Source organism: Mus caroli, chromosome 1 (genome assembly GCF_900094665.2).
Source record: "Mus caroli chromosome 1, CAROLI_EIJ_v1.1, whole genome shotgun sequence".
Classification (NCBI taxonomy): Eukaryota; Metazoa; Chordata; class Mammalia; order Rodentia; family Muridae; genus Mus; species Mus caroli.
The window spans coordinates 78,652,520-78,665,197 of record NC_034570.1 but is presented as its reverse complement, the minus strand read 5'-3'; the positions used below and the strand labels follow the sequence as shown (position 1 = coordinate 78,665,197).

Sequence of the window (12,678 nt, the reverse complement as noted above, 5' to 3'; positions counted from 1 at the left end):
AAAAAGATTTATTTATTATTATATCTTAAGTACACTGTAGCTGTCTTCAGACACCCCAGAAGAGGGGGGTCAGATCTCATTATGGATGGTTGTGAACCACCATGTGGTTGCTGGGATTTGAACTCAGGACCTTCGGAAGAGCAGTCAGTGCTCTTAACCGCTGAGCCATCTCTCCAGCCCCCTTAGTTTTTTTTAAAGCATCATCCAGAAACCACCAATACAACAATGTGGCCCAGGTTGTGACAAGTTCCACAGGCAGCTGCTTACCTGGAAGAGTTCTTTAAATGAGGGGTGGACCATCGGATTGGGCACGAAGGGGAGGGCATAGAAGGGCAGAAACTCCGTAGTCTGGCTTAGCGCTGCCCCTTTTGTCTCCAGGTAGGTTTTGAAATAAGAAATCCTCTCATCTAGCTCCTGTTTGTCCTAGAAGAAGGAAGGCATGTGCTCAGGGTCTCTGGCCTCAGTCCTCCTGTTCACCCCGTCCGTCTGTGAGGCTCCTAGGTCCCAGCCACATCACCCATAGCTCCACCCGGCCCAACAGGCACACTGTTCCAGTGTCTAACATCACTTTGGACAGGAATGCCAGAGGACCAATTGGTATTTTATATCACTAGTACCATTTTCTCACATCCTTAAAAAGCTCCACAAACATCCTTTTCAGTGTTGGAAACAATCACCTCGCCTATCAGATGTGCCCATCACTTCTGCTTTCCAGACACAAACATCTGTCTGCATTCCTATGTTTCTAAAGGGGAATGACACATCTCTGTAGTTTCCTGACACAGAAACTAAGGATGGACCATGCGTGCCTCTATCACTGTTCCAAGCACAGCCCAGTTTGGGGAGTCCCTCCTCTCTGGTCCTGAGAAGACACTGAGGCTTTAGCGCAGGTATTTTTCTGGGTACTTTCTTCCCCACCACACAGATCTCACCTTCCTCTCCCCATCTCACTCAGCCTGTACTATGAGGTTCTCTCCTGAGCATTGGGCTTAGAAAATAGTTAAGGCTGACTTTCATATTACATCAAATAGAAAAAGGTTTAAACAGAAATAAGGTGGAACAAAACAACAACAAAAACAAGCAGCACAGGAAGTCTGCCCTGCTCACTATGTCATTTAGAGGAGCGGCCTTCCAAGAATGGCCATGTCGGGGCTCCCTCAGCTCTGCTCCCTCCACTGTGGCCCTGACGTTCCAATGAGTTCCCACAGGAACTCAGAGCAGTGAAGTGGGTTTGGCCTAATGCTGCTTAAATTATAATGTGAATTTTGGTCCCCAAAACTGCTTATAGGAATGTCTGCACGTAAGATACTGAGGGACCCTGCCACCAGTTGGTTCCGATAGGTAAATAAAGATGCCAGCAGCCAATGGCTGAGCAGGGCAAACAGAGAAGGGACTTTAGAATTCCTGGCTCAGGACAGAGAGGGGGTTGGGGGGAGGAGAGGAGCACCATGAGAGGGGCGTAGGACAGACTACACCGTGAAGGAGAGGAGGGTGAGAAGGCCGAAATGTAGTATAGAGGGAAAGCAGCCCTGTGGGGGTGGGAGGAGTGGGGGGCTGCCCAGAAGGTAACAGGGCAGATTAGGAGGGTGTTAATTCAGATATACTGGAAGGGAGTGTTTGCTAGCTGCGGGGAGGTTTAAAAGTGCCCAACCATTGAGCCAATCAAGGCCTATCAAATTTAACTGGCATGTGTGTATGTCTTTCATTCCTGAATCCAGAGCCCCCACCAGGAGCCAAAGCTGTTTAACTAATTCACTGCTACAGGGCAGTGTTCCTATGAGTGAGTGATCTAATGCCAGCTCAGTCCTCTGCTATTCCATCTGTAACTGGAGGCTCATCCACCGTGTGGGCTCAGCACTCCAGCTGTCTGCCTCGCTATCCATACCTCCAGCCGACCTAGGGAAAGGTAGCAGATGCTAAATTCAAGCCCACAGGCCTTCTCTACACACAGGCACACTACTTCCCCAATACTTGCATCGAAATGTATGGTCTAGGTCTTCTCTCAGACACACTGAGTTACCCGATAAAGCCAACTTACTCGGATGAGTCTCCAAGACTCAAACACCTGAGGTATTTAAAAGGAAAACAACTTTGATGGCAGAAATGACAAAATCTCCATATAAATTAGGAAATAATCTTCTGAGAATGAAGCCAAAAATCATTTCTCGGGGCACAAAATGCAACATGATAAAATGGTCACAAACCTACACCCATGCTTCCTTGAACTCCGTGAAGGCCTGTTAGCTAGCTTAGACTAACCCAAACCCTAAGCAGCCTACCGGCCTGCCTCTGCAGTACTTGAGAAGGTAGATGGCAAAGTGGATATGAAGGTAGAACTCCAGCTTCTGGGCCAGGGAGTCAGTGTTTCTGACGGAGCTAGGAACGTGCCCCTCCCACAAGTCAAAGAACGCCTTCTGGTCTCCACTGTCAAATGCTGCCACCAAATCCCTCTGCGGAAGAAGACATAAGGATTCAGGTCAAAGCCAGGCACGGTGATGGGAGGCAGAGGCATGAGCATCTCTGTGAGTTCGAGGCCAGCCTGGTCTACAGAGCGAGTTCCAGGAAAGCCAGGGCTACACAGAGAAACCCTATCTTGAAAATCCAAAGAAGAAAAAAAAAAGAACTCTAACAGGGCCCCTAATGAAGGAGCTAGAGAAAGTACCCAAGGAGCTAAAGGGGTTGGCAACCCTAAAGGAGGAACAACAGTATGAACTAAACAGTACCCCCAGAGCTCGTGTCTCTAGCTGCATATGTAGCAGAGGATGGCCTGGCCCTTGGAGAGGAGAGGCCCTTGGTATTGCAAAGATCATATGCCCCAGTACAGGGGAATGCCAGGGCCAGGAAGAGGGAGTGGGTGGGTTAGGGAGCAGGGTGTGGGGGAGAGCATAAGGGGTTTTGGGGATAGCATTTGAAATGTAAACAACGAAAATATCTAATTAAAAAATGCCTTTAAAAAAACTCTATAGTTAAATACGATGGATGCTTATTCTACCAACACCCCAAACTCACCACCCACTAATGCTAGATACCTACACACTCTTTCCCAGAGGTTCTGTAGGCAAGCCCTGTGACAACTCCTAGATTTCCAGCCTTTGAACATCCAACCTGGGCTCTCTGAGAGCATGAAATGCTAAGGTCTTCAAAACAGAGTTCTGAGGCTGGAGGATTTATGGGCATGAGAATGTATTCAAGTCTCCTTTGAGTGCTACAAACTTCCACAGTGGAGAACAACTGTCTCAGAATACTGCCTTACCCCGAGCTGCTACCATCCACTTAATACAAACCCACAACTTTTTAAAGGGAGCCCAATAATGAGTTTCTGCGTCCTCCAAACCAGCTTGGAAAAGCTGAGGGCAGCCGTTAGCCACTGGGTGGGGGTGGGGGGGGCGCTGCCAGAACAAAGCACAGGCAGCCATGCACAGCCCCCCAGTTGTCTGGGGGAACCTGGTCAGAGGCACCTCGTTTTCTTGTGAAGGAAGAATACAATGGTGAAGTGACTGCGCCCAGGGCTGTGCTGCTGGGCTAGCCTCAGCCCCATGCTCCCCTCTGCCGAGCTCCCCTCAGAGCCCTGCCAGGCACTCTGGGGAGGCCGAGAGTTCCGTGACTGTGTGGACGAGGTGAGTGTAGACTTACCTGGTATTTTAAGGCTTAGAGTCATGACACTTTTTCAAACATGTCTTGGCAGACTCTACATACCAAATGGTCCATCTACAGTTTATTCTAGATTCTACATTTGTAAATCTGAAACCACAGATTTGCTATGTCCTTACCATTACATCTGTACATGGAAATGGCCCCTGCTTTAAAATAACCTCTGTGCATAAACCAACCCACTGTACCTCTGGTTGCACACTGATCCTGTTAGCCGGGGTCACCAAGGTAAGAATGCATACACAGCACTAATCTCGGAGAGCACAGGGTGCTGCTGGAACGCGGCCTAAGAATGGCAGCTTAAGGCAACCGTCAGTTAGTAAATTTTGCTTAATTACTACTGCACACATTTTTGTGGTCTGAGTTTCTAATTACATCTATTTAGCAAGGCAGTGTCTGTAAGTGTATGTGCATGTGTGTGGTGTGTTGGCACATGTGCCTTAATGTGTATGTAAAGGTCAAAAGACAGCCCTTGGGAGTTGGTTCTCCCACTCCTGATCACAGGACTCAAACTCAGGTCCTGAGGGCTGGGAGCAAGTGTGCTTATTACCCACTGAGCCTGGATTCCCTTGTCTTGCTTTCCCGATCTTCCTGCCTCAGTCCTGAGTCCTGCGGACAGGGCGTGTGCCGCCATCCTCCTCTTATGCTCCAAGCTACTTGTCTGGGAACTCTATCAGTGGGGCATGATGACAGAGTGGTGTATGCTATAGTATAATATACAGTATTATCTATAGCTATTGACTGGATAACCAAGACGCATAAATATTGAACACACACAAACACCAGAAAAGAATACATGTTAGCAAAGATGGATAAAACTGAAAACTTTTACATTACTGGAGGGGGTTTTGCCTACATGTAAGTTTAGGCCCCATGCGCATGTGCATGTTTGGTACCTGCAGAAGCCAAAAGGGGGTGTCAGATCCCTTGAAACAGGACTTACAGATCGTTATGAGCCACCATGTGGGTGCTGGGAATTGAACCTGGGCCCTCTGGAAGAGGAGCCAGTGCTCTTAACTGCTGAGGCCTCTCTCCAGCCTTCTCTGTTGTTCTTTGATAGTGACCATCTTAATGTGATACATACATTGTGGTTCTTAGTGCATTCCTCTGATAGCTTTGGGTCTATTTTGATCTAACATGAAAGAACTTGCAGTTTTCTGACTGTCATCAGAGTCTTCCCAGCTGAAGCCAGGCGAGGCCTTACCTGGATCACGAGCGGCTTGGAGTCCTTCTTTAATGACCCACCGACAGTCTTACACAGTGGCTTTCCTTTTACTTTGCATTCTTTTGAAAATGTCTTCAAGGTGTCTTCAAATTCAGCAAAATCTAAATACTGAAAAAGAGGAAATTCAGGAACAAAAAAATAAAACCCAAATACTGTAATTAAACAAAGGTCAAATACCCTGAACACATACTCTCTAATGCAGGCATACAAAAGACCTACAGGAATATGCTCAAAACCACACCCATGAGAATGTCTGCCATCAGGAAGACAAGACCTGGGGATGGGTCAACTCATGGTGCTCTTCCATCACCTCTGACTCCCAGCGCCAGGATCAAGAGGCTCACAGCCAGAAGAACCAACCCCCTGGTGTCCACTGCACGTGCATGTGAATGCACACAGATGCACACAAACACATAAATCATAAAATAAAATAAGTCTTCAAAAAGACAAGTGCTAACAGTGACAAAGGAAGCAGAGGGAAGGGAACCTTCTATACTGCTGGTGACAATGGAGACCAACCTGCCTATGGATGGAAAGTAATGGGGGTTCCTTAGAAAAGTAAAGATAGGGAGAATAATAATAATAATAATTCATAATAATAATATGTGTAATATATATTGCATAACAAGTCATTCAACACAAAATCTGAACTAGGCTATGACCCAGCAATCTTATTTCTGGGTCTATATAGAAAATAAAATGTATTTCTACAAATGCTATCCACCCATAAGTATTTCTACAACATTATTCAATCACCCAAGACATGAAACGAACCTAAATATCCATCAACAGATGAGTGGGTAAGAAAATGTGCTACATACTAAGATTACAACCTTAGGAAATCCTGTCCTGGTAACATGGATGCATGAACATGCAATAGCCCAGGCAGAGAGGGATAACACTATACATACACGTGGACTCTAAAATCACACTTACAGAAGCAGACAGCACAATGGCAGTTGCCAGAAGCTGAGACAACGTTTTGGCCAAAGGATAAATTTCAATTATGCAAAATGAGTAAAGCCTGTGAGCTAACAGCCAATATGGTGGCTATAGCTAATCACACTGTGATAGCAACAATGTGAAGCACATTTGGAATTTGCTAGGAGCATTCTTAACACAGTCAGAGGAAGAAAAGAAGAACGGGAGGAAACATGGGATAGGTGTACTTAATTAGCCTGATCAGCAATCACATCAGAATGTCAATCAATACACATGTTGAAACATCCAGCCATAGATGTACATCTTTTTGTCAAGTACATATAGAAAGCACGTGCCCACGGATTCCAGATAAAAGTCAACCATTTCCTGGGGCAAGGCTATAGGTTATGAGCCACCCTACATGGGTTCTGGGAACCAAACCTGGGTCTCCCCATCAGCCCTAGGTGCTCTTAACCGCTGAACCATCTCTCCAGGCTCTAAGTCCCCATGTAGGTGTTGAGAATCAAACTTAGGTCCTCTGGAAGGGCAGCCAGTGATCTTAACCTCTGAGCCATCACTCCGGTCCCACTACATTTTAAAATACATGTTTTGGGGATCTGAGTTCCAATTCCAGGACCCACAGAGGGTGACTCACAAATGCCTTCAACTTCAGCTCCAGGAGAGACAGTGCCCCACTCTGGTCTCTGTGGGCGCTCACACACAATGCAAGCAGACATACAAACATAAACACACAAATAATCTTTTAAAAAAAAATGCTTTTCTGTGACTGTGTTTCATGTAAGTACCTCTTTCACTAATCCAAGTAATTCAGACTCATGAGCCAGGACATCCCCCATGGTGAACGGTTACTGGTAATTCTCACAGCAGAAACCTCTACGAGTCAAAAAAACAAAAAACGAAGGTTAATTTAAGCCACTGTGAAATCACAAGTGGGTGGCTGTGGTGGACACAGTAATCCCCAGGACCTGTGACTGTGGGGCAATGGGAGGTCACATGACCAGGGGGATTTAAAGGTACAGGTAGCGTTAAGATAACTAATGAGCAGTCCTTCAATCACAGAGATAAGCCTGGATTACTAGTGTATGAAAGTCCCAGAGGAAGAGGAGACAAGATGCAGAAAGAAGGTCTGGTCACGAGAGTCAAGGAGGTAAGGCAGGAGCTGGGAGGCAGGGCACTGTCCTCTAGCTTGTCCTGAAAGGAACAGGCTGCCAAGGCCTGAATCTGGCACACTCATCTGAGTCCCCTTAGTAGAGGTCCGATCAAATTCTTTATGTGGCTCTCCACCAGAAATGCTGGCAATCGGAAGGGAAGGGTGTCATGCACACATGCCTGTGACCCCCACACATGGAAGTGTTTCTGGGAACCTACAGATGGAAGCAGACTCCTTAGGCCCATCTCTCTAAGCCCTTGGTAGCTCTCCACTCATCTGCTGACTCGAACCACACTGCCAAGCGGAAACTCCCTGATGCCCACAATATACCTGCCCTCAGGGACCTGCATATCCACAGTTCTGTCTGATTTGATTGCTCTTTCTGCAAACATCTACATCTTGTTAGGTCTCTGCTTAAAGGTACCCACTCAGAGAGACTTGGGAAAACACCTCATCTGGCCCATTACTCTCCAGTCGTCTGTGCTGTGGATTCCCAGAGGAACTCCCCACTGGTTGACTCCCATGTCCTCTCACTGATGCTCCTGCATCAGAATCCCCTTCATAACTCAAGGCAAGCATGTTGTGTGGCATTAAGCCCCAAGATGCCTGTTAGACAGTCTGGTCCAGACAGGCCTGGAGCTGGATGGAAAGAGATTCAGGGAAGAGAATGTAAGCGAAAGCCCAGGTCACCATCTCATTAGAAACAGAGTAAAGGTTTGAAGAAAGGGGAAGGTAGGAACCACACAGACTAAGGCAATGTGGCAGGGTGCCCGGAATTCTGAGTTCATGGAGGCTATAAGGATGTACATAGGATGACAGCCAGTTAGCAGCACTCCTCCATGGCCTTAGCATCCATATCGGCTCACATGACCCGGATCCTGTCCTGCCTCACTTCCTTTGATGAACAAAGATGCGGAATCTTAAGCAAAATAAACCCTTTCTTCCCCTATGCTGTTTCTGGTCATACTACTTCATCACAGCAGGAGAAGCCCTAACTAGCACAGTTCCCCACCTCATGGGCAAACTCACAGTCTCTCCAGAGCTAGGATTAAATCTATGCTGATATTGCAGGAGAATGTGCAGGAGTTGGGCCTCTCCTTCCGAAGTGTGGATCCTGGCGTTCCAAGTCATCAGGCTTGGTCAGCAAGTGTATATCTCTTGAGAGTTCAAAGCAACCCTTGAACCCTCTGTGTTGGATGGATGTCCTGTCTCCTTAGTTCAGTTAACTTAGATCAAACAACCTCCGGGCTAAGGATCTACCTTGTGAAGAAAGAAGTAAATTGTTCGTAGTGTTTTGGCATGCGGTGACGATGCCATCTCTCCATCTGCGAGAGATTCAGGCCTACAGCTGGCTGGATAAGGAGAAGATGAATTTGTCCTGAAAGTAACATGCTTCCATTTAGATTCAGTGAAGTCTGAGAGTGTCCTGGGCGTTGGGAAGGAAGACTACTAATGAAAACTATGGGGAGACAGAGAGAGACCTAAATGCCCCAGGCCACGAGATCCTGCTGCCGATGCTCAGCGAGAAGGCCCGGGGCCACTCCAAGTCCACCCCACCGCAGCAGAGCGGAGTCGGGGGCTCCTGAGGGGGTAAGCAATGGGATGCTCAAGCGGCCGCCTCGGGCCCTGGCCAGGAAGGAACCGGGTTCGACACGGTGAGCCCTCCAGGCGAAGATCGCAGGGCTGAGTCAAGGGTGCAGCCGCAAGGAGGGCCGTGCTTACCTGCTGCGGGGCTCTGCGCTCACTCCTGCTGACCGCCAGCTCGCCTGCCGTCACCCGGGCAACCGCTACCGCTAGCCGAAGTCACGTGAGGCGACTCGGCCAATCTTGCTGGGCGAAGACGACACGGAGCATCCTGGGAGGGAGAGTGGGCGGTACCACTACGTGGTGAGTACCGGAAGTGAGGCCGTACAGGCGTGTGGCGTGCGGGTGATTTTAGTCTAGACTGCAGACGAACAATAACTCAGATCTGCCTATGTAAGATCCGAGCACCACACTTCCACCTACGACAGAGTCTTCCAGGGAGTATTAGAGACACTTTTGTCTTTCCCGTATGAATTTAGGTTTGTAAAACAAAACAAATTCGGAGGCCGGCGAGATGGTTTAGAGCTAAAGGCGCTTTCCTCCAAGCCGGACGAAGGGAGTTTGATTCCAGGGCCTATTCATTTAGTAAAGGAGCGTGCATTAAATACTACTCAGAGTTCTGGCCAGTCCACTGCCCTGCGTGTATTCAGAGCTACTGCTCTTTGGTCCAAAGTCAGTGTTTAAGGCCAGAGAAAAACCTTTCACTTCCCCTCGGAGTGCTGAGGCTTTGTGGTAGAAGTCTCTATATTACCACTTTCCAGGCCTTCAAAACGTGGGAGCCGCGCCGGGCGTGGTGGCGTACACCTTTATTCCCAGCACTTGGGAGGCAGAGGCAGGCGGATTTCTGAATTCGAGGCCAGCCTGGTCTACAAAGTGAAGGTGGGAGCCTCCCAAGGCTGTCCAGAGGACGTGGAGAAGGGAAGTGCCCTCGCTTTTGAAGAAGAAGGAGGAGGAAGGAGAAGAAGGAGGAGGAGGAGGAAGAAAGAAGAAGCAGCAGAAGCAGCTGCTCTAGGATGGGCAGAGGCCCTGTCTCCTGAGGTCTCTGCTCTGTCAATGCTTTTTGAGTTAGGATGTCTTCTAACTAAGGCTATATTTAGGAAGAGAGTACTATGTCCTATGTCCTGTCCAGGTATTATAGCTTGAAAATAATTTCCCCTAGAAGTATTCTCAGTTAACTGTCTGCCAAGTGTTATCAGATGAAATATAGAACAGCCAATTTTATTTACATTTCGGATAACTTTGTCTTGAGTATATCAGCAGTATTGCAATATTCTATTGTGCATATATGGGAACATGTTTTTTATTTGCTGAATATCCCATATTTGTGCCCAGCATCATTCTAAGTGAGTCACATAGGTGCTCTGATTGATTCCTGTGTCTCCAGGATGGATAACGGGCGGGCTCTGTGTTTTATAGGCGAACACTGTTGTGCTTTTCCAGAATTCTGTGCACCTGCAAAACCGCCGCAGTCAACACCCCTACCCTCTTGTTTCCCCAAATACCTCATCCTTTGTGTTCTGGGAAGGACCCATAAAACTGTCCACTCTTCCTCATGAATCCCATGCAACTCAGTTCCCAGCTAGCAGCTGGTCCTCTTGTTTACCCATGGCAACACTCATTCTGTGTCTCCTAGTTGATTAGTAAAATCTAGAAACCGTACTCACTCCCCGAAACCAGTCAGGAATAAACATTTCTGGGTCTTCTACTTGAGGTTAAACCATCCCAACCAAAAAATCATCCCACCCTTCCTCTAAGCACGTCTTAGATGGAGTCACGACTCTCACTATGGCAATCACTTGGGGTGGGGGCGGGAGGGTGTGATCTTCTTAACTGTCCAGGTTGTGTCTTTGACAGAATGGACTACATGACATAGAGCCCTCTGGGGCTAAAGAGATAGCTTGTTAAGAGCACTTTGGGAGGACAAGGCTTTGATTTCCAGCACCTACATCTCAGCTTACAACCATCTGCACTTAAACTTTCAGGATATCTGATACCTTCTTCAGGCCTCCAAAGGTACTGCATGCACCAGGTATGAAAACACACATGCAAGCTAAATGAACATACTAGTAAATAAATAAAATAAAATTTGGGATAGAGAGATGACTCAGTTGTTAAAAGCTTCCGGAGGACCCAGATTCTATTCTCATAACCCATCTGATGGCTCACTGTCACTTTAGTTTCTGGGAAGCTGATGCCCTCTTCTGGGCACCACAAGCACTGCACAAGCATGGTACACAGACAAGGACACACAAAGATAAATGAATGTAAATATTTTGTTGGTTGGTTGGTTGAGACAGGGGTTCTCTGTGTAGCCCTGAGTCTTGTGAAACTCACTCTCTAGACCAGGCTGGCCTCGAACTCAGAAATCCGCCTGCCTCTGCCTCCCAAGTGCTGGGATTAAAGGTGTGTGCCACCACTGCCTGGCAACAAATAAATGTTTAATAATAATTTTAAAATGTCTAAAAAGAGGGGAGGGTCCTCAGAACTCACAGAGCTGGGGAGAGCAAGCCTAACCCAAGCCTTTGTGCCTCTGAGCTCTGGCCAGCAAAAACACTTCCAAGGACCAGAAAGATGGCTCAGCTGACAAACTGGCCGCTGTATAAGAGTGAGGCTCTGAGTTCAGTTCTCCATCACTCACAGAGAATCCAGGTCTGCTAGTGTGCCTCTGTATCCCCAGTGACTCTAGCACTGGGGGAAGGAGGCAGAGTAGAAATGGCTCTAGAGCTCTGTGATGGTTTGTATATGCTTGGCCCAGGGAGTGGCACAATTAGAAGGTGTGGCCTTGTTGGAGTAGGTGTGTCACTGTGGGTGTGGGCTATAAGACCCTCACCCTCACCCTAGCTGCCTGGAAATCAGTCTTCTGCTAGCAGTCTTAAGATGAAGATGTAGAACTCTCAGCTCCTCCTGCATCATGCTTGCCTGGATGCTTCCATGTTCCCACCTTGATGATAATGCACTGAACCTGTGAACCTGTCAGCCAGCCCCAATTTCCAATTAAATATCCTTTATAAGAGTTGCCTTGGTCATGGAGTCTGTTCACAGCAGTAAAACCCAAACTAAGACAAGCTCTTTGGCCAGCCAGCCTAACCAAATTGATCAATTCCAAGTTCACCGAAAGACCTTGCCTCAAACAAACAAACAAACAAACAAAAAATGATCAAAGCTGTTTTTATGTCTGCCTTTGGCCTCCACATTCATCTGAAAGTACATGTACACACACACACACACACACATAGACCGCACACACACATATACACATAGACACACACACACACAGAAGCAAAACCACATGGAACCCTCCAGAGTTCATCACTTCTAGATGTGTCTGCTTGACTGCTGGGATCTGCTCACTGTGTGAAGCATCCCTCTCCAGGTTGGCAACCATAGATTCCGTATAATCTGACAGCAACCAGTTTGAGTCATAGCTGTCGTGATTACCCTTGAGTATTCCTGGTTGGTTTCCCACAAATGGTTTCTCAGCATGCCATAAATAGTCAAATCCACGAGAGTGGTATGTAGACCTGGAGGACTGGACCCTGGTGCCAGGAATATGTCTGGCTCTTTGATACTGGCTTGAGCTAAACCAGGTACATTCCTGCTCGAATGAGGTCACTTTGGTCCTGACTGCTGTATGAAGCACCATCAGTTGACCTAGATTGTAGGGCTCTGCCTGGGCTTACTGCAATTCCTTCTTTCAGCAAATCTCCAGTAAGCTGAACTCTGTACCACTGGATTGCTCTGCCGCATTCTGTCACAGGGTACCGTGCACCAGCTATCAATCTCTGGGACTGACTTGTTTCAGAACAGTAACACACCCAACTCATCCCCCTTCCTGACCACAGAGATGAGCAGACTCAGTGCTCACTGGGGTTAAATTCACTCCATCCCTTTAGCCACAGTAATTGGTTGAAAATGAGCATGTGACCTGACATTCCTCCTAGGGATTTTTCTACTGAAGTGTGATCATGAATGCCATTGTAAGATGGCACCCAGGGAAGTCTACAGTCATGTTCTTCACCACGTGGCAAAGCCTGAGAAAATTAAACCATCCCCAGGTTGGAATCCAACGAACAAGCCTGCTTCCATCTTAGGTTTAAAAGCCATCTTACAGTAAAGACAAACTAGG

At 47.5% G+C, this 12,678-nt stretch overlaps 1 protein-coding gene across 3 annotated transcripts in view; it reads right to left on the bottom strand.

Moving 5' to 3' along the window:
- Window positions 1-8,775, bottom strand: part of Armc9 (armadillo repeat containing 9) — a 126,464-nt gene extending 117,689 nt beyond the window's left edge. For all 3 annotated transcript variants that reach the window (XM_021162963.2, XM_021162970.2, XM_021162986.2), the window contains exons 1-5: window positions 8,691-8,775; window positions 6,604-6,691; window positions 4,856-4,984; window positions 2,280-2,450; window positions 268-423 (exon numbers count right to left, since the gene is read on the bottom strand). In XM_021162963.2, coding sequence (XP_021018622.1) covers window positions 268-423; window positions 2,280-2,450; window positions 4,856-4,984; window positions 6,604-6,654 — 507 coding nt within the window. In that variant the 5' untranslated portion in view covers window positions 6,655-6,691; window positions 8,691-8,775. The remainder of the gene's footprint in view (window positions 1-267; window positions 424-2,279; window positions 2,451-4,855; window positions 4,985-6,603; window positions 6,692-8,690) is intronic.
- Between the last annotated feature and the right edge of the window lie 3,903 nt (window positions 8,776-12,678).